Source organism: Nipponia nippon, unplaced genomic scaffold (assembly GCF_047370975.1).
Source record: "Nipponia nippon isolate SJK-2023a ecotype South Korea unplaced genomic scaffold, ASM4737097v1 scaffold_2, whole genome shotgun sequence".
Lineage (NCBI taxonomy): Eukaryota > Metazoa > Chordata > Aves > Pelecaniformes > Threskiornithidae > Nipponia > Nipponia nippon.
The window spans coordinates 86,588,444-86,612,034 of NW_028262336.1; the positions used below are offsets into that span (position 1 = coordinate 86,588,444).

The window sequence follows — 23,591 nt, forward strand, 5'->3', positions numbered from 1 at the left end:
GGGGGAAAAAAAGTGTTTTCCCATGTGTGGCTGAGATACGTTACTTTGCAAATGCAACGTTAAGTGCCAGCTAGCGTGGCTGTGGTGGTTTTGTTGTTCATTTAGTTAAAAATCCTGATGCTTTCAGTTGGAAAATTTCACAAGTTGTAAAAATTTTTAAAGGGAGAAAAGAGTAAACATCTGCTGCTTGTTGTGTTGTAGCATGGAAGTGTCTGCCTCCTTCGCTTCTTTCTGAGGTGGCAGCTCAAGAATGCTTATTACATTTAAACTGATGAACCCATATTCCTTGCTAGTGAGGAGTGAAGCTGGGCATTTCCACCCTGCATTGGCTTGGACTGCTTTGAACCCTGGGAGACATTCCAGGTAGCCAGCCAAGATTTTGCCCTGCATGGTTGCTTCTTACTAACCTCTTTGTAGGCCATTTAACATGACGAGCATGTGAAGTACTTAACTAGTATCCACCTTGCAAAAGTTCAGCAAAAACTATCCAATCCAGGCATAAACCTTTATGTCTGACCCTAGAGCAGTTGTATGGCTGCTGCTGATGGTAAAAACGTGAAGGATTATTTGGTAACCTGTTTTAAAAGGTTTATTTTGCCTGAGTAGGGTTCTACAGGGCTTGATAATTAAATATAGTCATAACAGCGTTAACAATGATCTCTTGAATTAGTCTAGTAGTTCCTTACAGTTGGTCAGCATTATGACTTCTTTTTTTTTCTTCCCACTTAATTTTGTGTTTTAGAATAATAAACATAATCCATTGATCCACTGAGTATTCTTTCAGGTTGAAAACAAATTCAGAGTTCTGCTGTTTTTCAGGCAATTGTCCACTCTTAGAGAGTTGTCATTACTTTAAAAAAAAACCTAAGACAAACCTCAAACAACAACAACAAAACCAAAAAACAAACAAAAAAACAACAACAAAAAAACCCCCCAAAAAAACCCAAAACCTCACCTGAATGTTTCGGAGACTAAGCTTAAGATGACAGACTTTCAAAATTTTCATTTAAGAGTGGATAATTTATTATTCCTGGCACCAAACAGGTGATAGAATTACTGTGCTTTTTTTCCGTAATTCTTGAAATGCAGAATTTATTAATGCCTTCAGACAATATAACGTATACCTCCACATACATAAGGCATACACATGCACACAAAAGTTGGATGGAGGCTCTGTGTTGATTGCGCTGAGCCAGGGGATGGACGTGTGAAGGAACAGCACCAACAGTGACATAGCTTTGATGCATTTCATCTCAAAACATGAGCTGGGTACCTGACATAGGTTCTTTAAGCTGAAGTCCTGTGAGGAGTGATTTTTAAGAAAAGGTATATTTTCCTGCAAGAATTCTTAGAATTTTTTTTTTTACTTTGCACGTGAACTGGTGACTTGGCATGAGCTTTCAACGTGAAAAACGTTCTTGTGAATTGTCTACATTGATTGAGGGAATTACTCCCCAGATTTGTGTCCAGCATCATTCAGTGCCTGATAAACACTGCTCTTGAAACCACTGTGGCTGTGATTTTAGTGGTTAGAATATTTTAGTAATGTTTATTGAATTTCAGCATCCAGAATGATGATGGAGGCAGTTTGTCACATTATTAATGTTACTGGTCCAGATCTCTTCAGAAAGATGCAGTACACATAACACCCTATGCCTGTGCAGAAATCATTGCTTAAAAATATGAGCAGCTTAACCCATCCAGTTCTTGTGGTGCAAAGTAAATCTAATAAAAGCATTTTATTCTATGTGAGACATAGCTAGTGTGGACAGGAAATCGTTTTCATCATTTCACACAGTGTAACTAAGCCACGTGTTAGGAATAAATATGTGATTTATACCGGCACAATTTCTTATTATGTCCTAATGAGAAACGTTAAATATATTAGTATGACTCAGGGCTTGACACACGCTATAAAGGCTATGTATGATGCCAAACAACCAATTATCTCAGTGCATTATTTCTTGAAAGCCTTGACATGGATAAGGTCACTATACATTTTTAATGGGAGCGTGATGCTAGGTTATAAAAAGGTAATACAAATAACAATACTTTGTTAGATCTTCCTGCTGTGCGATGTATAATCAGGTGCACTGACTTAAAGAACACTAATGAGGATTTAAAGGCCCAGCAGGGGCACATTTAGCAGTCACACACAGTTCTGTCAAATGCTTTTGCATAGAGCACCTCTGATGCAAGGTAGGGTTCAACAGCAGGTAGGAATGTATAGTTTTATTGTATAACTTGGTGTAATACTTCTATATATTTTAGTGAGAATAACACTTAACTTGCAATGTTCTGGTGCTTTGCCAGGCACTGTTGTTTGGCTGTGATTTTTACCGTTCATTAAATCAGCCAGGAATGGTGGTACACATGGACAGACTATTGCTGCATTTTCAGTGATTGAGTAATGACTGAGGGGAAAAAAAGGAAGAGGGCTCTGAAGGTATCATTTGAAGTCCATGCTAAGCTGTAGATGCCGTGTGCTGACCATCTCATTTACCTCTGCAATAAATCACAAGGAGTGAAATGCTGCAGAAGAACAGACAGTGGCCCACCTTGTTTAAGGTCCCTTGTTGCCTGTGATCCGTACCAGGTACTTGGCAGAAGAATGTCAATTCATTCTTGAGTGTGAGTCTCGAGACTGGAATCCCATGGTTTAGAGCTGGTTTAACTTTCATGTGTTTGGCATGTATTACCCGTAAAGAAAAGACATAGGAATATAAACGTGGCCATTTTCTGTTAGAGCAAAGGACTGTCTACCTTGTGTGCTTCCTCTAACAAAAGTCAATAACAGATGGATGCTTAAGGAAAGGATGTAGCAAGGTTGTGTATGAGCGATGGTATTGCCCCGGTACATCTTCCAGGTTTGCAAAAAATCTAGGGCACAAATACTTCCATAGCCAGAGGTTGTATCTGTATTTTTGTGCTTGATAGCTCTTGATAAACAAATCTATAGAAAACTCCAATTGTTTTTGAACCAATTTCCAGCTCGTCAGACAAGTGGACTTGTCAGGAGACCAGCTTCTCTAAGTGGGGAAGTCATGGCTTCCAGTGCAAACCCCATGGATTCCAGTGAAAAAAGGCAGCCTATAGAGGGAGGTGGAAGCAGAGGCAGGCTACAAAGGATGAACACAGAAATACCATGCAGGCACGCAGGGATGGTGTCAGGAAAGCGAAAGCTCAGCTGGGGTTCAGACTTGCAGGAAATATCAAAGACGACAACAACAAAGAGCTTCTATCATTGTATCAGCAGTAAAAGACTGGACAAGGAAAATGTGGGTTGGTGGCTGAATGGGGTGGGTTGACAGTGAACACCAGTAAGACTGAGGTACTCCGTTACCTTCTCTGCCTCAGCCTTCATCTGCATGGCCTTCTCATAGACCTCTGTGCTTACACACAAGGTTCAAGAAGCAGAACCACCAGCAGCCATGAATGAGGACCAAGTCCCAGGGATTACATGAGAGGACTCAACCCACACAAGCCCATGGGACCCACCTGCCTGCATCCATGGGTGCTGAGAGAGCTGGCCGATGTCCTTGTGGCACCCTTCTCTACCATGCTTGAAAGGTCCTGGAAACCATGGGAGATCCCTGATGACTAGAAGAAAGCAAACGGTGCACTCATCTTCAGAAAAATCCAAAAGGGTGATGTGGGGCACTACAGACCAGCCAGCCTCCCTTTGGTCCATGGAAAAAAATCATAGAGTGAGTCCTCTGGGAATAGACTTCTGGGAACCATGAAGGAGGAGAAGGTGACTGGGAATAGTTAGCATGGATTCACCCTGGATAAAGCATGCTGACCCACCTGATTGCCATCTGCAGTGTAAAGTGACTGGAACAGTGGATGAGAGGAGAGAAGTGAACACCATTCACCTCAGCTTCTGCAAGGCTTTCAACAGTGTCTCCAGCAATGTTCTTGTATCTGAGTTAGTTATTACAGCCTGGATGGGTGCACAGTCAGATGGGCAAAGACTGGCAGGATGTGTGGCCTCAGAGGGTCTTGGTCAGTCCATAGCCATGCGTGGTGGGAGAATGAGAGACACTGAAAACGAGAGGTTCAGGTTGGGTGTGAGGAAAACCTGGGATCTGTCTCCCAGTTGAGCAGGTTGCCCAGAGAGGTTGTGCCATCTCCTTTGAGGCTGTTAAGACCTGACTGGGCATAACCCTCAGCAACCTGGTCTGATCTCTGAGCTGCACCTGCTTGGAGCAGGAGGTTGGACTGGAGACCTCCTGTGAGGCACCTTCCTACCTCAATTATCCTGGGATCCTAAGAAGAAAAATATTGGCTATAGCATTCATTTGTTCGCCAAATTTTTCCAGGGTTACATGATGTTTCGTGCTGTAAAATGGTATGTTATAAATCAATTACTCATTTATCTTGTCTTTCCCCTAGACACACGCTCATGTATTTTGTTTATAACCTTAAATTTAATATATAAGCCTAGTTTGATTGGCTGCATATAGCAAATTTGATATCTCTGAATTTTAAAGATGCTTTAATGAAAGTTCAGAGCATCTGTTAATGTAGTGCTATATGTGCTACTCATATATCTCTCTTTCTGATGTTTTTCTATAATTTTTACGGCTATACCCATAGTTACTTAAAATACTCTTTAATCTTGAAGTTATGCAGTTATTTTAATTATTAGCAGTATTTTTGTTCATGTGCAGTACACTTTTTTTAAAACGTGTTTTGAGGAATCGCAGCTTCTCTGAGAATCTGTGGGAAATGCGTGTTGGCGACATTTGAAACTTGTTCATTAGAAATTCTTAACGCTTAATTAGAATTGCCTTTAAAGTGGACCCTAGTTCCACAATAATTTATTGCTTGTGGAATCTAATTTGACAGTTTTGCAAGTAAGCATTTTGGTCATCCTGTCTTGGGTAAGAAAGTACCTCATGTGAGCAATCAGGTATCGGTTTCTGTCTAGAAGTTGTGAGCAGTCTGAGAGCGGTACGTTATTTTAGACAATTTTTTCACATATTTGGCGGATAGTTACAAATTCTCATTCATGAATTGAGGTGCTTTATAATTCATTCACTAAGTAAGCAAAAGTCAGAGTTTTCCCTTTTTTTGAAATGTACCGAGTGCTAGTCACCAGCTTTAATATTAATATTTTTCCAGGAGTTTGCACTGAAGCCTGTGGGGAGCGGGAGACCTCAAACTGATGTTAAATGGAACAGAGATCGGGTTGCGACAGCATGTTAAACATTTGCAGTTTGGGAGTTTCATCAGAGCATACACCCTTTCTTTTGAAGTGTCAGAATAAGCAGTTTGTTTGCTCCACGGCGAGAAGCATATAAAGCAAATTACCATTCCTCCACACGCACGTATGGTGCTGTGCAAAAGGTGCAGGGAAAGGTGAATGGAGTAATGCTTAGCTTCTGGCAAATAGTCTGACTTTTTCATCTGAGCATGCAATCATTCAGCTTTATTTAATTATTCCTTTGCTGTTTTGGCATGTGCATGAATCAAACAATCTTTTCATGCCATTTTGCAAACACCAACGCTCTGGCTGTGCTTTTGCTCAGGTGGAGCTGCTGGGGTGAAGGTTGCGGTTACAGCTCTTCCTAGTAGCTGGAATAGGGCCATTGAAAGAACATTTTTGGTTTCATTGCTTATTGCCTATCGTATCTATGATTTTGTACATGAACTGTGGCAGACAGTTTCTGAGGTCCTGAGAGAACCGGCTGCGCTCCTTGCAGGTGTGTCCTACGATATCTGGCTTTGGAGGGTGCAGGTGCACACAAGCATGTTCTCCTCCTCCTCCGCCTCTCAAGGCTGCCGTGAATTTGCTCTGTCCCTGTGGCCGGCAGTGCAACAAGCTGAGCTGGAAACAAGCAACTGACTTCTGGGAACAAGGGGTTTTCTTATGGGTGCTATATACTCCTCTGTCTTGAATAGTAAAAAAAAAAACAAACCCTGAAGGTTTTTAAAAATTGCTTGTGAACAAAAGTAAATCTAAAAATAAGGCTTAACTGAATTTCCTAAATCTTAGCAGTTAACTTTTCAACCCAAAGGAGGAAAGCTGGCTTATCCAGGTTTCCTTTTAGTTCTGCCTGTATGTTGGAGCTCTTGGATAAGTGAGAATCACTTCTGCTGGCTAAGAGCAATATCAGCTGCTTAACATTTCTGTGGCCCAGCTGCTAGAAGCTAGCTAGGCATATTTAATGATGGCATTATCTTATATTGCTCTTATTCAGAGGATATAGTTTGTAACGTCCATGATTTGTAAGAAGTCAGCTTTTGGTGCTGACGGTCAGTTTATCACTATATTTTATCCTTGGGGAGGGAACACAGCACCTGGAGGAGCAACAGTGTTCTGCCCAGGCTAAAGGCTTGGGGATGATCTGCTGGTCTGTCGTGCTCCAGCAGGGCATACAGTATTGCTGGTAGCGTGTTTGCTTTCCTTGAAACCCAGGATGGAAAGGGCCAGCATAATTTCTGGAGGAAGCCATGATGTCCAGGCCTGTGAACCCTCCTGTGCAGTGGTTTCACCTCTCCGTCTGGGCCTTTGTGATTGCAGAGCTGAAGGCGCTGTCGATTTGAGGTGATGGTCCCTTTGGGCTGCAGGGAGTGATGGAGCCAAGCAGACCCCGTAGATGGCATCTTGTCTTCTTGGCAAAGAGCAGCTATGTTTGGCCATTTGGCCTGCCACATGACGTCTCGGGCAAAAATTTTGGACTAAACCGTGGCTACTGCTACATGCTAAATGCTCCCTTTATTCTCCAGTGTGCAGGGCCCATGTTGTATCTGTCTTCATGGAAGCAGACTTTGCACGTTGGCAGGTGGGGGGAAAGTATGCCAACCAGCTCCCCATGCTTTCAGCAGCTCATTTTCCTACCAGAGCAGGTAAGGGCAGAAGTCAGAGTAAAATTTTGGTCACTGTGTATTTGCTGGTAAGCTCCTGGGCATTGCCATTCAACGCTCATTTGCTCAGCAAATGCAAAATAGTCACAATTTAGGCAATTAACAGATACGGGAAAATTCTGTCAGATGGCAGAGTTATTCCCCTGACACGCTGTTGATGTCGCATACTCCTTCTAGCACCAGAAGTTAATTAAAAACATGTTGTGACCTGAGACTTACTCTTTGATTATCTAAACTTTGATTTTAGTTTTTGGTAAAGGCAAAAGATGGGGGAACCTCTTGAATGAAAACCTGACCTGAAACTATTCTCACCAGCTGTTCATGTAATTTTTTTTCTCAAGTATAATAATGGAGGCAACAACCCACCTAATAGAAAAGGTAACCGTTTAAGTAGTATATGTTTTAGTAAATTTGATCAATATTTGTAGGACTATGAAAATTCTTTTATATTTCCCATTGCAATTTTCGGGGGTGGGGTGGTGATGTTTGTTTTTAATTTTAAGCCTCATGTTCTTCAGACTCTCCTCCAAACTCGAGGACAGTGGACATAAGATAGCAGAAAACTACTTTGGAAATTGAGGAGTAGTTTTTTAAAGCCACTTTGACTTGTAACTGTGGTCAAGGAAAAGTGGCAATCCAGGTCAATTACTAGGGGTTATTTTTTTGTGAAAAAGCAATGAATTTCTACTTGATAGCAGTCTTCACTACTTGTCTATGCTTTAAAAACCCAAAGGAAACTATCAAGAGTTTATTTTACTATTATGCCTCATGAAGAGTTATGAAAAGGGTTTTTATTAATTAATTCTAGTGTAAAGATAAATACGGTGCATACTTTTTCCAAACTTACCCTTTCTTAAGTACCTGTCTTTCCTAAACGATGGCTCTTTTTTGTCTCTCTCTTTTTCTGTTGTTTGGGGGGGGGGGTTGGGTTTTTTTTGTTAAGCAGGAATTTTAAGTGTAAGATAAAGAAAATCCACAAATACTTAATTAATCCATTGGTATTCACAAAAATCTTATCAAATATTCTGTGAATGTTGTATTAGAAGGAAAACAATTAAGCCATTAATGTTGATAAAAGTTGAATGTGTTGCTCTGGTGTAATTACTGTTACTTGTAACATATTGTGTCTGAATTACATACTGTAGGAATGATCGGCAATTGTTTATAGAGACAGCTAAGAGTGGCAGGAGAGCAGAGCTGATGTAAAGGGATTTTAAGCAGTCGAAGCTGACAGGGTTGCCTGCTGAGTCTGAGAAATAGCAGATTGGCCTCTAGTTGCCAATGCACTTGACGCTCCTCTGTCGCCTGGAAGCTGACCACATCTCATCGTTTCTATTTATATTTGCTAAAACTAATTTAAACCCAAACAGACTGAAAAGACTTTAGAAGCAAAACCTGAGGTCTTGGTTCTCTTCAGTGAATATTGTCTGGACTTGAACATTTTCCCTGGAGACAGATTTGTAAAAATATATAGCAAATTAAAACATAGCTACATCCTTTGGGATTTGGCTACTTAACAACTTTTGGAAACCTGCTGTCTGCAAAATTAGTATTTTTTTTTTTTTTCTACGGGACCTAAGCACTGGAATAGGAATTCAAGAAGCTTGTGTTCCATGTGTACATCTTGGACTGGTAGCAGCGGGATACAGCCGGACATGGTCTGGTACATCAGATGAGGATCTCAGCAGGACAACACAAGCTGAAGGCCAACCATTGCACGTGCTTCTCAGGCATTGAGAGCATTGAGTCACAGCTGCTGTTCAGGTCTGGGCTCTACCCGGCATGCACAGTTGTAATAAGAGACCGCCCTTGGAGGCCTTCCTGGGAAGTGTAGAGGTACGATGCCTCTGTGATCGCTGGATGCCATGCAGATGCATGTCCGTGATACATATACCTATACCTAGACTGCCTTCCTCCTATGGCATGAGGTGATGTGTAGAATTTCATGCACTGCATTTAGGTCCACCCTGAGCTCTGTTCAGGGCTAACAAGCAGACCAGAGAGAGGTATGTAAATCAGTGAGAAATAACCCTGTTAGCTTTAGTTAATTATTCTTCACGCTCACGTGCTTAGCTGCTGTCCTAGCATGCTTCCAGAAGTCCATTGCTGTGGTGTTTTAAGCTTTTGTTTTTCAGATAAGACATAAACCGCAGCTTGTGTGTCCGTATTGTTCACCCAGGCTTCTGCAAACGCTGCATTCTCTTCTCACTATAGGAATTTCATTTTGAATTGGAATGAACTCAAATCAACCCCACCCAGTTTCACATGAAGACAGTATGATGTTTAAGGCTTCACTTTTTTTTCTTAAGAAATTGTTTTGGTTTTCCTTGAAGCATCAATAAATGCAAACGATGCTTTCCTTTTCTGGTGAATTTGACTGGGAATTTGAGTTCGGAGTAAAATGCAGAACTATCAGAATCTCTGCTTTCATTATGAACATTTCACACAGCTATAGACATAATTACGTATGATGAAGATCTTATGGCAAGACATGGGCTGTTAACCCTGATTCCCTGGCAGAACTCCCAGTTGAGTGATTATCTTCTAGCCACATAAATTTACTTTTATTTTCTATTGGATAGTTGTTTCCTTCACTTTTTGGAATGAACTGCTCTTATACATACTGTGGCAATGTTAACTGGTATGCTTCACCCTAGAGAGAACTACATTTAAATGACTAAAAAATCTCATTGTATGGTATATAAAAGACTTCTTTGGAAATTAAGGTCTTCAGGAGATTGACGTAGTAGACGATTGAGTGATTCTTTCCTGTGAGAATTTGGAAAGAAGACATTCTGCTTGGCTTCCTCTCCCTATGGAGATAGTTATATTTGAGAAGAGATGGTAATCTTTCATTCTTCTATTATCCCTTGAAACAAAGAGAAAAAACAATTTGAAACTTTGGAAATCTTATCTAGTCATATCCTTAAAAGGATCTGTCATATCTTCAAAAGCTTTGCCTTGAGTGGATCATTTCAGGTTTTTTGCCCTCAGGTGTTATGCTGTCTGTTGCTTTGGCTGACAGACAACTTTAGTATAGCAATGTAACTAATGAGAACAATATGAATTTAGGTATTCATGTTCAGAAAAATCAATGAGGTGATCTTATTGCTAGGGCATGTAAGTGACATAGGCTACTTCGTGGTTAGTTCGATGATGTTTCTAAGATATCTGTATAAAAAAGGAAAACTTAAAAATTCATGTTTCTGAGCTGTCAAGAACACTGTTTTCACAAAAATGACTTAAAATTTTGGAACCATAAAATGAGACTATAATGATGAATTAAGAAATTACTGCATGTGCAGAAAACGTGTGTAAAAATAACTAGAAGATGAGGTAGAGAAAGTTGTAAGTCGTAGCTTTGAGACGGAAAGACTGCTTAAGGGCTGTTAGCTATTAAAACAGACTCCCCTTGAACTCGAAACTTTTTACTGTAGCTTGAATGTTGAATTTGAGACTGCCCTTTCCCCAACTGATACTTCATTTCTCAAAAGTGAAAGTGTGTCATGTTAGAAGATAAGTTTGTACAGAAAAGTAAAGGAAGAGTTGGAATGAAGGAATGAGGTTGGGCCTGGGAAGAAGGGAGGGGTAGCGGGAGGTGTTTTAGTTTTTGTCTTTGTTTCTCACCATCCAACTCTATTTTAATTGGCAATAAATTAAACTAATTTTCCCCAAATCAAGTCTGGTTTGCCCGTGACAGTACCTCGTAAGTCATCTCGAGCTTTTCCATCTTACTTTCTTCCCCTGTCCTGTTGAGGAGAAGGAGTGCAAGAGTGGCTGGGTGGGCATCTGGCAGCCGGCTAAGGTCAACCCACCAGAGTTACGAAGCATTGAATTGTCAGCTGAACATTTTTGGTGTCTCACAGAAAAGTTCAGAGCCATCAGTGGCTTTGTCTTGCCAGTGTGCAGCTCTTCAGCGTGACTAAGTAAGCCCGTTAACTTCATTAGTGACAGCAGTAACTAGCATCGTCCATCTTGCTTCCGTATATCTCTTGTGTTAATGAGATGAAACAAGAGGAGGAGTCTGTCTCGCACAGGAACATAAAGGTTTGTTGATCCACGCAGGAAATGTGAGATCTGGATGCTGGGTGCTCTGAAGCCTGAGCTCACTGCTTTCTTCCTGGGGCTGCGTGGGGTTGTGCCCATCACAGTCTGGCCAGGTCTGGGAGACCATCGTTTCATTTCTGATGCTTTAGTACTGAGCAGCTAGACGTGAAAATTTTGGAGAGTGGGAGAGACAACTGTGGCGTGGGATGGGGATGTACAGTTTCTGTCATCTTGTGCTTAGAAGAAATTATGGAGTGGGTTTAAGGTCTTTGGTGGCGTCTCAGGACAGGAGCTTGGTTGTGGTACCAGCTCCTTTGTTGTTGTTAAAAGTTTGCAGCGCGATTCTCAAACATATGGCTTGGCCAAATTAAAAACTTGGCTACAAAACCACAGCCCTTCTCATGGATGGAGCCAAATTTCATAATAGTGTAATTCATAATTAAATAAGCACTACAGGATGCTGGGGGGTTTTGTACCAGGATTAGATATGAGTTTTTGTTTTTTCTTCCTCTGAAGTAGCCAAAGATAATTTGATTAAAACTTCCAACAGAAAGTCATCTGCATGAAGAAGATGCCGGTTGTAGTTGCAGCGGGTGCTGTACTGAAAATGTAGGCCTTTTAGGAGGGGGAAGAGTCTTGTTAGTGGACTGATTGCCATAGCTTCTCAGAACAAGAGCTTGTAAGCCTGAAAACTTACTTGTCTTCTATAACAATGGCTCTAATAGCAGTTGCCCATACGGACCTGGGTATGATTTGTGTTTTTAGTTAATCTTTCAAGGGAATAAATGTGATTAGTGAAAGGCTCAAAGGGATGGCACCGAGAAAGAGAGGTTGATCTCTTTTAGGATGAGTTAGTTTATTGATCCAAGAGAACAGATGCTTAGGTAAGGTCATGCAGTGTTTGGCTTGATTATGTGCCCAGTTCAGGACGTACATCTGCGATGTGTTTTACCTAGGTGGGTGACTGGAGTCCACCAGGTGGGTTGGGGTGGGAGGTAGGAGAATAGAGAAGGAAGGGCTGTCACACGAATTCAGGTCACCTTCGTCTGGGCAATGTTGGGAGCTGGAAGTTAGCTGCCACAGTTGATGAAGAGTTGAGTGAGCCAGGAGGGGACTGCAGCCTGAAAAATGCATTGACTCAGTACATCATATTGGCAATCTGCTGGTGGGTCTCCTGAGTGTCATCAGTTAACGTGGGGCGCTGGAGCAGCCTGGCCTCACTCAGGTGTGGATGCTCCATCTGCCTGGCCGACCGGAGAGGCTCCCAGGGGAGCTCAATTCACACCCCCAGCCCCTGTGGGGATGAGTCAAACCCCTTTGCCTTAGATGACTGCCCACCATATGCAAACCTCAGCAATTACATCCTATTTGCTGAATGGTTTTGAACATCCTGTAGCGCAAACGCGGGTTATGGCGGGAGAGCGCAGTTTGGAGAGATCAGCTCTCTGGGTGACTGTTGGGCTAAACATGTCATCCATACGTATAGCACACAGACGGGATCTACTCGGCTGTTACCAGGCAGTGGGCCCCCCAGGTTGTATCACAGAAATGTCCTTCCAATTATAAATGCAGAAGGGATCAAATAGTTTGGAAAGAATCTACTTCTGTGGTTATTGCTACTCTGAATTATAAATGACCCAAAAGCCAGAGCTATTCACTGCATTCACTCTTCAGACCAGTGCTCAAAAGGCAGAGTGCTGCATTTAAGAAATATGATTTTAGAGAACAAAAGGGGAAGTGAGCCCTATGAAAATTTAGTTAAATGTAAATGTGTTAAATGGTACATGAACTAGTCAGGTTTTCATGATTTATCAGTTTTAAACTTCAAAGGCTCTGGTTAGCTTGCATTTTTAAAACTAATGAGTTTATCACAGCCAGTGGGGAAAAATGGTTCAAGTATATCAGCTGTAAATTGGTACAAAGCACTAAAAGGGACATTAGCCTCTAATCAGATTCTAACAGTTCATTAAACCTGCCTTTCCTTGGCGGCGCTTTGTCTTCCCCCCCCTCCTCCTGCCTGCGCCTCCTGCACAAGCCAGCCTCGTCCCTTCGTTCGGGCGGGTAAGACCTCCTCAGGGACACGAAGCAATATCAGCTCATCCTTCTTTGTCTACAAGCTAAACGGCCTAAGGGATGCTTGATGATGGTATATTCCTGATCTTGCTGTAAAACTCAACTGTGCTGTGTATAAATCAAGAAGGGAGAGGGACCTCTCTGCTTGCAGAATAGACACTGGGGGATGGCTACTGCTCTTCTTGCTCCACCCCAAACCACATCCAAGCCGCTGGAGCTCAGAGACGCCTGAGATCCGCTTCTGATAAGCAAACGGTGCGCTGCCCTTGCTGGGAAGAGGGATGTAAAGCCTGGAACAATTTCAGCCAGCTGTTTTGTGGCATCAGAGTCCCTCCTGCTCTTTCCCCACCTCATGCCTCGAACGCTGAATAAAGATCAAGGTGCCCAAAATAAATTGCTGAGAAGACGTAGGAAGGCCATTTTTTTCTTCTTCTTCTTCCTGTTGTGTCAAGCTTAAAATACAGTAGATGCACAGCATGGACCGGGACACCTCAACAGCTTGACTCGTCTTCATTCACACGTTTGAATGTGGAGGTGTTCTGCTGAAAATTACTTGTTCGATCTGAAATTTTATAACTTAAGTGTTTAGAACTTTTTATGAACTATCTAAATCTACTTTTTAAGGAAAAAAAAACAGAGGTTGCATTTCCTGTTGCCTTTGTTTATCTGCTTTACCATCGAGTTCCTGCCTGCCCTGTAGTATCAAACCGCGGCTCTGTGTGCTGTAACACCCGGGGTTCAGAGTGAGGGAGACGGGGATTTCAGGCAGGTCATTTGCTCTGCCTGTGGCACCGTGTTGGAGCACGGGCCTATCGGTTTCCCTGCTTTTCAGAGTGTTATTTAAATTACAATAAAGTAAAGGAATATACAGAAATAAACAGTTGCTGCAATATTTATATCCCTGAAAATGAGGATCCTGGGATGAGGTGCATTAATTGTGAAAAAGAAAATGTTTAAAGTAATCTTAAGTTTTTAAAATATATTTGGAAGCTCCATTAGGACAGACCGTTTTTCTTAAAATTCTCTTGAAGCAGCCATGATAAGAAACAGGGCTGTGAACATATTCCTTTTGAATAATCGCACCATGCAGTACTGAACAGATCTGCTGCCCATGAAACACAGGGAAAGCGTTTTTTCCACTGTGGTGGAGTTACTGAGGACTGGGAGGTAACGGTTAGAGCAGAGGTGAGTTTCCAGTCTCGAGTGCTGCCTTCTAGACGGGGCTGCAGATACGTAAGCGCCTGTGAATGAGTCACAAGTGATGTGCGCTGGAGTTTCACTGTTTGAAAAACAGCTGTGACGTCTTCGTGTTTCTGTACCCCTGACCAAGGTGTCAGGATTCATAAGGTCAGATTCTAGCTTGAGGGATAAAATGTCTTTTATTCTCTCCATGTTGTCCAAACATGGCAGGTGAAGGGAATAGCTTTCAAAGACCATCCTTGAGCCTTGGCTGGGATAGCAAATTGACTCAGGTTGAGGTAGTGTTTGAACTGAAGGTGCAAGAGGTTGTTTTGCATGTCGACGTAAACGGCTCCAGCAACAGTGGGCTGAGACATTCAGAGCAGGGATGTTGATTCAAGGAAGCACAGTTCTGCAAATCTCACTTCAGATTGAAGCTCTCAGCATATGTTGCCCGTTACTACAAGGACAACGCACGTTTTTAACATGCTTTTTTTTCTTTTGTGTCAGAGACACAAGACTCACACGTGGAGATTTTCATTGACAAATGCTGATAACTTTACAGGATAATGAATTATATGAAATCTGAGGAGTTGTTGATGCGTGTTAATTTATGGGGGGGTGTGGGTGTGTACAGGCCCTCACTGTAACTTCTCTGGATTTAAGCGTATGCTTTCTCTAGATAATACAGAAGTATAAATGTTTTGATTGAAATCAAATATACCTAAGTATGCTGCCAAAAACCTGAAGCTATGTGACATCACTGCTCTCCTTTCCAGTTCTAAAGCAAGGAATTTATATATGTGCACCTGTGTGATTAATTTAAAAATAAAAAAATAGTAATTGGAGATGATTTTCCCGTATTGCTTAGAAAGACTTAGTTCTCTTTTAAGGATAACTGAAAGTATAATTTACTATTTTAACAGAAATAATAACTTGATAGCTGCTCCTTGAAATTAATATTACAGCTTCGTTAACTTTATTTCTGCTAAAAGAAACTTACTTCTACAATGTCAGAGAACTAAACCAGTGAATTAAACCAAGTGTTTTTCATAATTTTTTTGATTAACCTTGTCTTTTTTTTGCCTTAGGACATCAGCGCCTTTGAGAACAGAATGTTAATGCTTGATGGGATGCCGGCAGTCAGAGTCAAAACAGAGCTGCTGGAATCCGAGCAAGGGGTAAGCGAGGTTTCTGTGCGGCCTCACTCTGCAGCGCACTGGTGACCCTTCCTGAGCTACTCTGTGGTTAGCTGTCCTTCCCGTTGTATTGTCATTTGCTTTTCTACGTTTTTCTTAATTTCTACCGTTTTGGAGCTCATTTTCTTGGGAGATGTACTGGTGAGCATCTTGTCTCATCTGCTGGGAGCACAAAACAAAACTCCATGGAAGACATTGAAATTATGTGGGATAGCCGAGATGCTGTTGGTGTAAATTTTACAATTATAAAGAAAGGTGCAGTTTAAAAAAAAAACCAGGAAAGAATAATGGATTATGGTAAAGAAGCTGAATTCATATGTCTGAGAAGCCCATACGTATCTTTGCTATTCTGCCTTCTTGGGATATTTGCCTTACTGTGGTTGTTTTCGTCCTTTGTATGCTTGTCCTATTCCCTTTTCTGTTTGTGCAAACCTGCTCTCTTTCTGGTGGAAAACACTTGTTTATCATTATGATAAGAGGGCTAGAAACTTCGGATGGTTAAAGTTTGTGTCACGCTGACTGCTGAATACAGGACAGAGGTCGTGAATAGGATTTTGAATTTTTTGCAGAACAAGTGTTTGGCATTGGAGTTGTAGATTTTAGGAAAATGGAGGACTATGTTTTTGGACATACTAAGGGTATTTTCTAACATGTGGTAATAAATACATCAGGGATTGTAGATTACTATGAAGGTGTCTGTATTTAATGGATTTTGTGTTATCATGGATCTTTATTTCCTTGTGTGCATCGTACATTATCCCAAAGAATCCAAGCCACCTTACTGCTCTGAAGACAGATGCCTTCAACAAGCAGAGAACATAATATAAGCAGCAATGCTATTGCCTTGTAGGGATGAGCTTTTGCCTCCTCCTGTTAGTTGGCTTTTTTCCTTCCTGCTATTTTCTCAATTATTTAATTGAGAATTGAAATGATATGGAAAAGAGGGAATTAACTTTCAGGATGACTTAATTTTGAAAGACTTGCAAGGAGACATCAGTTATTCAGGATGTTTCTGAGGCTTTAAGTTTGAGAGGAAAAAAAAAACCTTGATGTTTAATGGAGTTCTTGCTTATCTCTCTGCCTTCTTGAGAGCAAGTACCCTCAGAAAATACTCCAATGCAGCGTAGTCTGAGGGAACATAAAAGTTGGACTATTGTATGAGCCATGGTGGTAAAAAGGCAGATCCATTAGAGGTAATTCTTAATACCTTCTGGATGCTTTGCATTATGTCTTTGTATGTAACACAAACCTTTCTCTGTATTGTTCAGAAGACAGATGTTTTACTGGTATTTGCCTTTGTCTAGTTAAAAATAAATTCTATGCATGATGCATATTGCTGGGTCCTTTATGAGGAATACTTCCTTTAGCAGAGTGTGATTTGATTCTGGAAGACCTATTTGGTGTCTTAGGAACTGCAAGGAAATGAACAATGTATATACTTTTTTAATTTCCTTAGGGTTTTTTTTAATAAAATTTTACGGACTTCTGTGTAAACAGAAAATGATGTCATCTTTTTCTTTTCCAGTGACTGAGCCGTTGGACAAAGAGCTCGGTTTGATTTGGGATTTTATGCGCTTTGGTACTAATTAAGTAGTGTCTGGTCAAGAGTCTCTGGCACCTTTATGACTCTTCATTAGGGAACAATCAATAAATACCAAATGAATTCTCCAGTTCACTAACAGAGGAGCTAACCATCAGGATGGCAATTTTCCAGCAAACGACTTAAACTCTAAAGAGAAAGGTGGTTGAAACAGATGTTTAGCATGTGCTTCAGAGACTGTTTTGAATATGTAGATGTTGGTAGACATAACAGGGACAAGTGTTTGAAGGATGTGATTACCCAAAACAGCGTGGAGCTCTTTGGGAAGATGAATATCATAACTGGGAAGCATGGAGTGGAAACTACAGTGTGATCCAAATAGTATGAATTTGAAATGGCAATGTCTGTCTGTGGTGTTACAGTGCCCAGAGTTGCACCTTCATCACAAAGTATGCGTAAACTGGGAGATGTGATTTCTACTTTGAAAATTTCCAAACTAAGATGGCATTTTGAGTCTTCTGAAGATAGTGGCCAAAGCTTCATCATTTAGGATGCTGAACACCAGACAAGACTAGGCAAACTTTTCCAAAACCTGTAGGAAGACAGCTGAGTTTTTTGCTGTACCTGCTTGGTATCTGCTATTGGCTCTAGGTTTGCTGCAAGGGCAAAAGTGAGACATGGTTTAAGGGCTGTGAAAAGAAAGTTTTATCTGTGATTAGGGGATCCTGAAGGCTGTGTCAGTTGTGGAGGAGTGAAATCAACAGAGTCTGGAGCACCAGTGGCCCTTGACCAGGGTGGTGAGCACTGAGCGATCGGACCGGAGAGCACTGAGTTGCCTTGCCTCGCTAATGAAGCTTTGCAGGAGCTGGGATAATATCATCTGATCTTTGGTCTGAGAGGGGCTACAGGACCACTTTGAATTGTCTCTTTAAGTCTGAGCCTGTATTTCAAATAAACATCATACTGATTTTAAAACAGATCATGGTGAAGAACCTCCCACAGCTATGCTAGTAGTTACACCTTCCTGTGACAGCATGCACCTAATTTTTAGTTTGATTTTATCTAGCATCAGCTTCCAACCCTTTCCAGTGGCAACAGAAAAATTCCCTCGTGGTGCTGTGTGATGATCTCGCTTTGCCCTTTTGGAGCCAGGCCATACAATGCGTGGTGAAGCGAGGGGGCTTGCTGCTCAGGTTGCTCTTGCAGTGTGGGAGGCTGCCACACGTGATAGCGAAGCAGCCCGGTCTTGGCGGGTCCTCCACATTAATGGTGATGGGTGTTTACAGGGCCATTACTGCAAAACTTTATTGAACTCAAGATTAAATTAATTGTGGGTTCTAAGGATATATGCCTACTTCTTGTAGGGATATTGAACGCTTTCCTGCAGGGCATGTGAATATGTCAGCCAGAAAAGGTGTTTTCTCAGTAGTTGTGCCTTGATTGGCTATCCCTTGTGGTTCATGACCTCCAAGGTGGGATTCACAGAAAGGACCTTGCTGGGGGAATGTGGATGTTGTTTGGCCATGCATACATGCAGTGCTGTGTGGGACACCCAGCTACTCCTCCCCGCTCTCCTGGCTCTTGCAGTGTTGGCCTGATGAGAGAGCAGCCAGTAGAGCGAGTCTAATCACACCCTGGGCAGTTGTTGCATGAAGGCAAGCCTGTGTGCTTGGAGGGACGGCAGGCTGGTGCTGGGTCAGATCCCACTCGGGTGCCGGTGTGCCTTGTCGCCTTCGTGTTCCCGTGGTGTCCTCTGCGATACTGCTGTCGGTGAGGCAAAGGGGCGGAGGCTTTCTCAGGAGTTGCTTGATGCCAGTGCTGAATTACTGGCAAAGAGCAGGGGCCAGAAGGAACCCCTGTGATTCTGAGTTTGTCTCCAAGATCACAAGCAGATGAGCAAAATGCCTGCATCCCTGCTTCAAATGGGAATTGTCGTAATGATGTTACGTGTATGATGCTGGCTTGGTGGATTACTTCAGCAGATGATACAATCACAGCGTTTGAGTCCATTTTTACTCCAAGGTTTCAATTTATTTCATAATTTGATGAGTTTAATGATTAAACAATATGTGTTTATCTTAGGACTTTATTAAAAACCCTTTTTTTGAAAGTCGTCTCCTTATAGTTTGTGAACCAGTAACCCACTGACTTTATTGACTCAAGCAGTAGAAAATACCACCGCTTAGCAACCTCGGTAAAGTGAGCAATGATCACTGCAGTAACTTGACAACATAGAAATAAAAAGCTCAGAAAGAAGTAACATTCCCCTTCCTTTTACACCCACTCCACCAAAATGGAAGCACAATAGGAGGAAAAAAAAAAGATTTTATACAAACAGCACCAGATTTTAGCATTAAGTTGGTTCTTCACTTACCATTTGTGGCATATGGCTACGGTGAAATAGGCACCATCTGGCTGTGTGCATTTCATATATCAGAAATTCATCTTCCCCGTGCTGCTCTGGGTAACCTGGTCTTTACCAGGTGTTGTCTCTTGACTACATGTGGTGGAGGTGGTAGTAGAAGTCACCCATGATATAGATGAGAACCAGGATAGAGCAAATCATTGAGCCGAGACTAGCATTTTCTACTGTATTTGGATACCAAGCTAGGCAATCAATCCATTATATTCCTGTGTTGCTTTTGGTTTCACTACTGGAGCCCTCAGTCTTTTTGCAGGAAAGATTAAGTATAACATAAAGTTCTTCTCTACCATCTGTACCGGACCTCCAGGATCTTCAGCTTTCTTGTTAGGAGATGTTTCATTTTGTTTCATGATTTGTCTGTGTCTTGCTCTGTGTCCAAACCTGGGCTGATACCTCTGAAAAGTTATTAAGAATATTCTTAAATAGCATCTCAGTCCTTAAACTGCCTAAGTGTTAAGTATCTAGAACAAGCGAAGGTGGATTTAAAATGCAATATAGCAGAAAGAATAAGCGAACGAAGAAAGTGTAGCCCAGCTAAAATTTTAGGGTAGCCCTTGAAGAATGAAGCTGTGCGAGCTACTCCCACTGCAAACCAGCCCAGTCTCTCGCTGAGGCCGAAAGGAGACTGGAGCTGACGCCTGTGTTTCAGCTATGCCCCACGCACCAGTTCCTTTGAGTCTGTGACTGGAGGAGAGGTGGGCAGGACTCAGGAGCTACAGCCTGTGTTGATGCAGTGAAGACTAACCTTTACCAACCCAGGTTTAAAAGACACTGAGTTCAAGCTAGATGGTTGTGGGAGAATGGGATTTAGGCAGCTCGTAAGGGAGACATGCCTTATGAGATATAGGCTACTAGGCAAATCTGGAACAAAGAAGTATTTACAAGGGAAATGGATTTTCTCTTTGCTTTGGAAAACATTAAAACAGTTCTGCTTTGTTTTATCGTCGCCAATTTAGAATAGTTTAATGATTTTTAGAAGGCCATCAGCATTAGCAAGAACAGATGCTTATTTTTCCAGTGAACTACTGTCCTTAATTTTGCACAGGAGATTTAATGCAGACTATTGTTTGAGGCTTCAAGAAGACACAGTGCTGCTTTAATGACTTTATCACAAATGAAAAAAAGACATTACATAAAAGATACCGCATTGCCCTTTAACAAGACTTCGTTATTATCTCCCCTACTGTGGAACAGGAGCTAGCATTGCTAATAAATTGGTAGAATTACTTTAGAAATGTGAATTTGCTTATCGTGTAATATCCTCCAGTGACCTACAGCTTTAGATCTTTTGGTCTGAAGTAAAATCTTTGTATGTCAGTAAGCAGCTTCAGAGAAGTATGTGAGGAAGGTGGTCCCTCCCCATATAGGTGAAGGTGGGATACTTCAGCAGGAAAAAAATACTCATTCTTTGGCTCTGCCAAAAACAGTTTTGAAAAGTAATACTCCTCATTGTAAAAACGTATGGAGGCTGGATTAATGTAAATGGTAATACGGATTGGGCAGTGAATTTGTTAGCTGATGGCTACTAAAAAGAAGGTAGGATGGATAGTGTTGACTGTCTTCAGTGTGAAGTCTGAAAGTCTTGCTGGTCATTGCAGGATGTGGCCCCGTTTCTAAAAACTGGTAAATGTGTCTTAGACACATGAAGTTACACTTCTCAAGTATTTGCGGAGTCGGGCCATAAGCTTTTGTTAAAAGAAGATGTGAATGTGGGACTTACGTCCCACAACTAATCTTCAAATACAGAGAATAATGAACCTCTAATTTTCATCAGCCTTTTTGTTTCCAGATCTGCAATCTCATCCGTGCCTGCATTTTGTCCCCTCAAATCATTATTTGGAGATTATGTATCTTATTCTGAATTCATCTCCTAATTCTGCTTGATCCATCTCCATTCCCATGCCTTATCATGGCTGATTTATGAAAAGAATGACTAAAATGACAAAACTCTTTAACAAGCCAATATTGTTCTCTGTGTCTTTCATCTCCAGCCAAATTATCTTGTCGTCTGGTGTCTGAAGAATGCCATCCATACTTATGTTATTATATACATGAACATGATCTACCTCAGCCTGTGTAATAGTGACAGAAATCTGTTTTATTTTCAAAGATTTCTGAAAACATCTACTGAAATTCAGTTGAGAATAGTCTCAATAGCAGAGCTTGCTCCTTGACTATATGGGGAACTGTTTTATGTTGATTGATTAGGCTTATGTACATTCTTTGTATTCTTACAAGAAAGAGCACTTCTAGTATTTGCTGTTGTAATTTATGAATTTCTACTTCATCCAAATATTTTTTTTTTAATTACTTAATGTTTAGCACAACTGATTTGGGGAAACAAATGGCATATGGACAGTACACGTGTATCAATCTCTTCTGCAAAGAAACTAGCCCTTCTTACCTTCTGTTAGTTTTCTTCATCTTGCAATAGATGATACTCGAGGAGTCTTATTGAGGTTAGAAACAGCTGATACGATTCATTAGTTGCTTTACAGTGCCATAAATATATGACGTTCTTCAAAAAGAGATCAAGATCTGATCTCAAAGACCAGTAAGGACATAACCTACAGGGCATGACGGAAAGCCATTTGAGATGTATCTAAGGAGATACAGCTGTGTTCCTCGAACACTGCTGAAGGATATGCTTGCAACCCAGAAGGGTGCAAGACACATCCCAGACAGGTGCACCGCAGCTACATCGGTTGGATTAATTAAGCCAAGTGAAGCACCACAAGCTGATAAATACTGTGGGTGGTCTTCCTTGTTAAGTGGAAGCTTGCATGAAGAATAAAAGGTAGCCAGCTCCTACAGCTTTGCTCTCAACCTGGCATTCCTGCTGTATCCATTGCCAGTGACTGAATGAGATTGGAGAGAGTTGGGTCAACCAATCACTGATCCAAGAAAACCCAACCCAACAGGAGAAAGGGAATGGCTTTATATATCCTGCAGTCACGCTGTTAGGAAATCATGGATATCTTCTATCCTATGGAAAAGGGACGGGTGGGAAGAAGATCATGGGTGCTGCTTTTGACAAAGGCCTGTAGTTAGAGCTGGTTAACTGTCACTGAAACTACATCCTGAGACACCTTCACTGCTTCTGGGACCCAAACTACCTACTTGGGGCATGTCTCGGCACTGCTGCCTTGCCAAATACTGAGTATTTACAGTGTTGCGCATGTTCCTTACTCCTTTTGAAGTCAGCCCTCGTATAGAATAGAGAGCTAAGGGGTTTTTGCACCATGGCAGTAGGTGTGGTTTATTTATTTGGGATTTTTTTCCCCAGGGATCAGACACAAAAGTGCAATAGAAAGGTAATAGATTTACAGCTAATAGGAAACGATAGCTTAACCAGCTCAGTCAGCACACTCACTGTCACGCTTGCCAGGCAGTCTTTTTGCCAAGTTAACTGAGTTTACAGATAGAAAATGCAGGTGGGGTTGTAAGATGTATGATGCTGTCTGGAATTCTCACTAAGAGAAGGATCCCAGATCCTCTGAGACTTAATTTACTGACCGCTGTCTGCCATTGCTTTCCTTTCCTCAGTAGTTAAGTTGGCTGTTACAGAGCACTGCAGGGAGTGTAGTCCTTATTCTGCCTGGTGTCGTTTGTTGTATGTATGGTCGGAACAGGGAGATTTTCAGTTGTGGGTGAGGATTTCATTGCGCTAGGCACTATACAAATAAAGGGCAGTCCCTGGATATCTTGGTGTAATTAATCGGAAGTCGTGTTTAGACACTATTTTAATGGGCATCTTCAGATAATAATGATTGTGCGCATTAGGAATGTAGTAGCAAGTCTAAAAGGAGTGAAGCCTCTGCTCCAAACAGCTTGTGTTTACCTAATGGTGCCATGCCAGAAAGAGGTTTCCCATATCTATAATGACAGAAAGGCAGCAAGAAGATGATTTCACTTACTAAAAAATCAGGTTTTATGAGGATGTATTTGGTAGAGGAGAAGGATAATATTTTATCTGCAAGACTGGAAAGGGTTTCAAAGAGAATGCGTAGAAAGTAGAATAACTTAATATTGTTACAGTTCTGTAGAAAAATCATAGTTACACAATATATCATGTGTTAAATACGTGAATTGATAAGTTTTGTGTGCTTATACGGACTGAAAAAATAATGTTGGCTTTGGGAGAAGGAAAGTCAACCCTTTGATTTGAACATAGTGCTGAAGTGCGCCATTAGATTATAGTTTGGTTGCCTTCTATCCCCAGTCAATTATTTTGTGAGCTCACCTTGAAGCCAGT

The 23,591-nt window shown here is 41.5% G+C and overlaps 1 protein-coding gene across 11 annotated transcripts in view; it reads left to right on the plus strand.

Moving 5' to 3' along the window:
• The window catches only part of KLF12 (KLF transcription factor 12), a 247,864-nt gene that overhangs the window by 81,124 nt on the left and 143,149 nt on the right, over positions 1 to 23,591 (plus strand). For all 11 annotated transcript variants that reach the window (XM_087757468.1, XM_087757477.1, XM_087757479.1 and 8 more), the window contains one exon: positions 15,264 to 15,353. In XM_087757468.1, the coding sequence (XP_087613594.1) occupies positions 15,264 to 15,353 (90 nt within the window). The remainder of the gene's footprint in view (positions 1 to 15,263; positions 15,354 to 23,591) is intronic.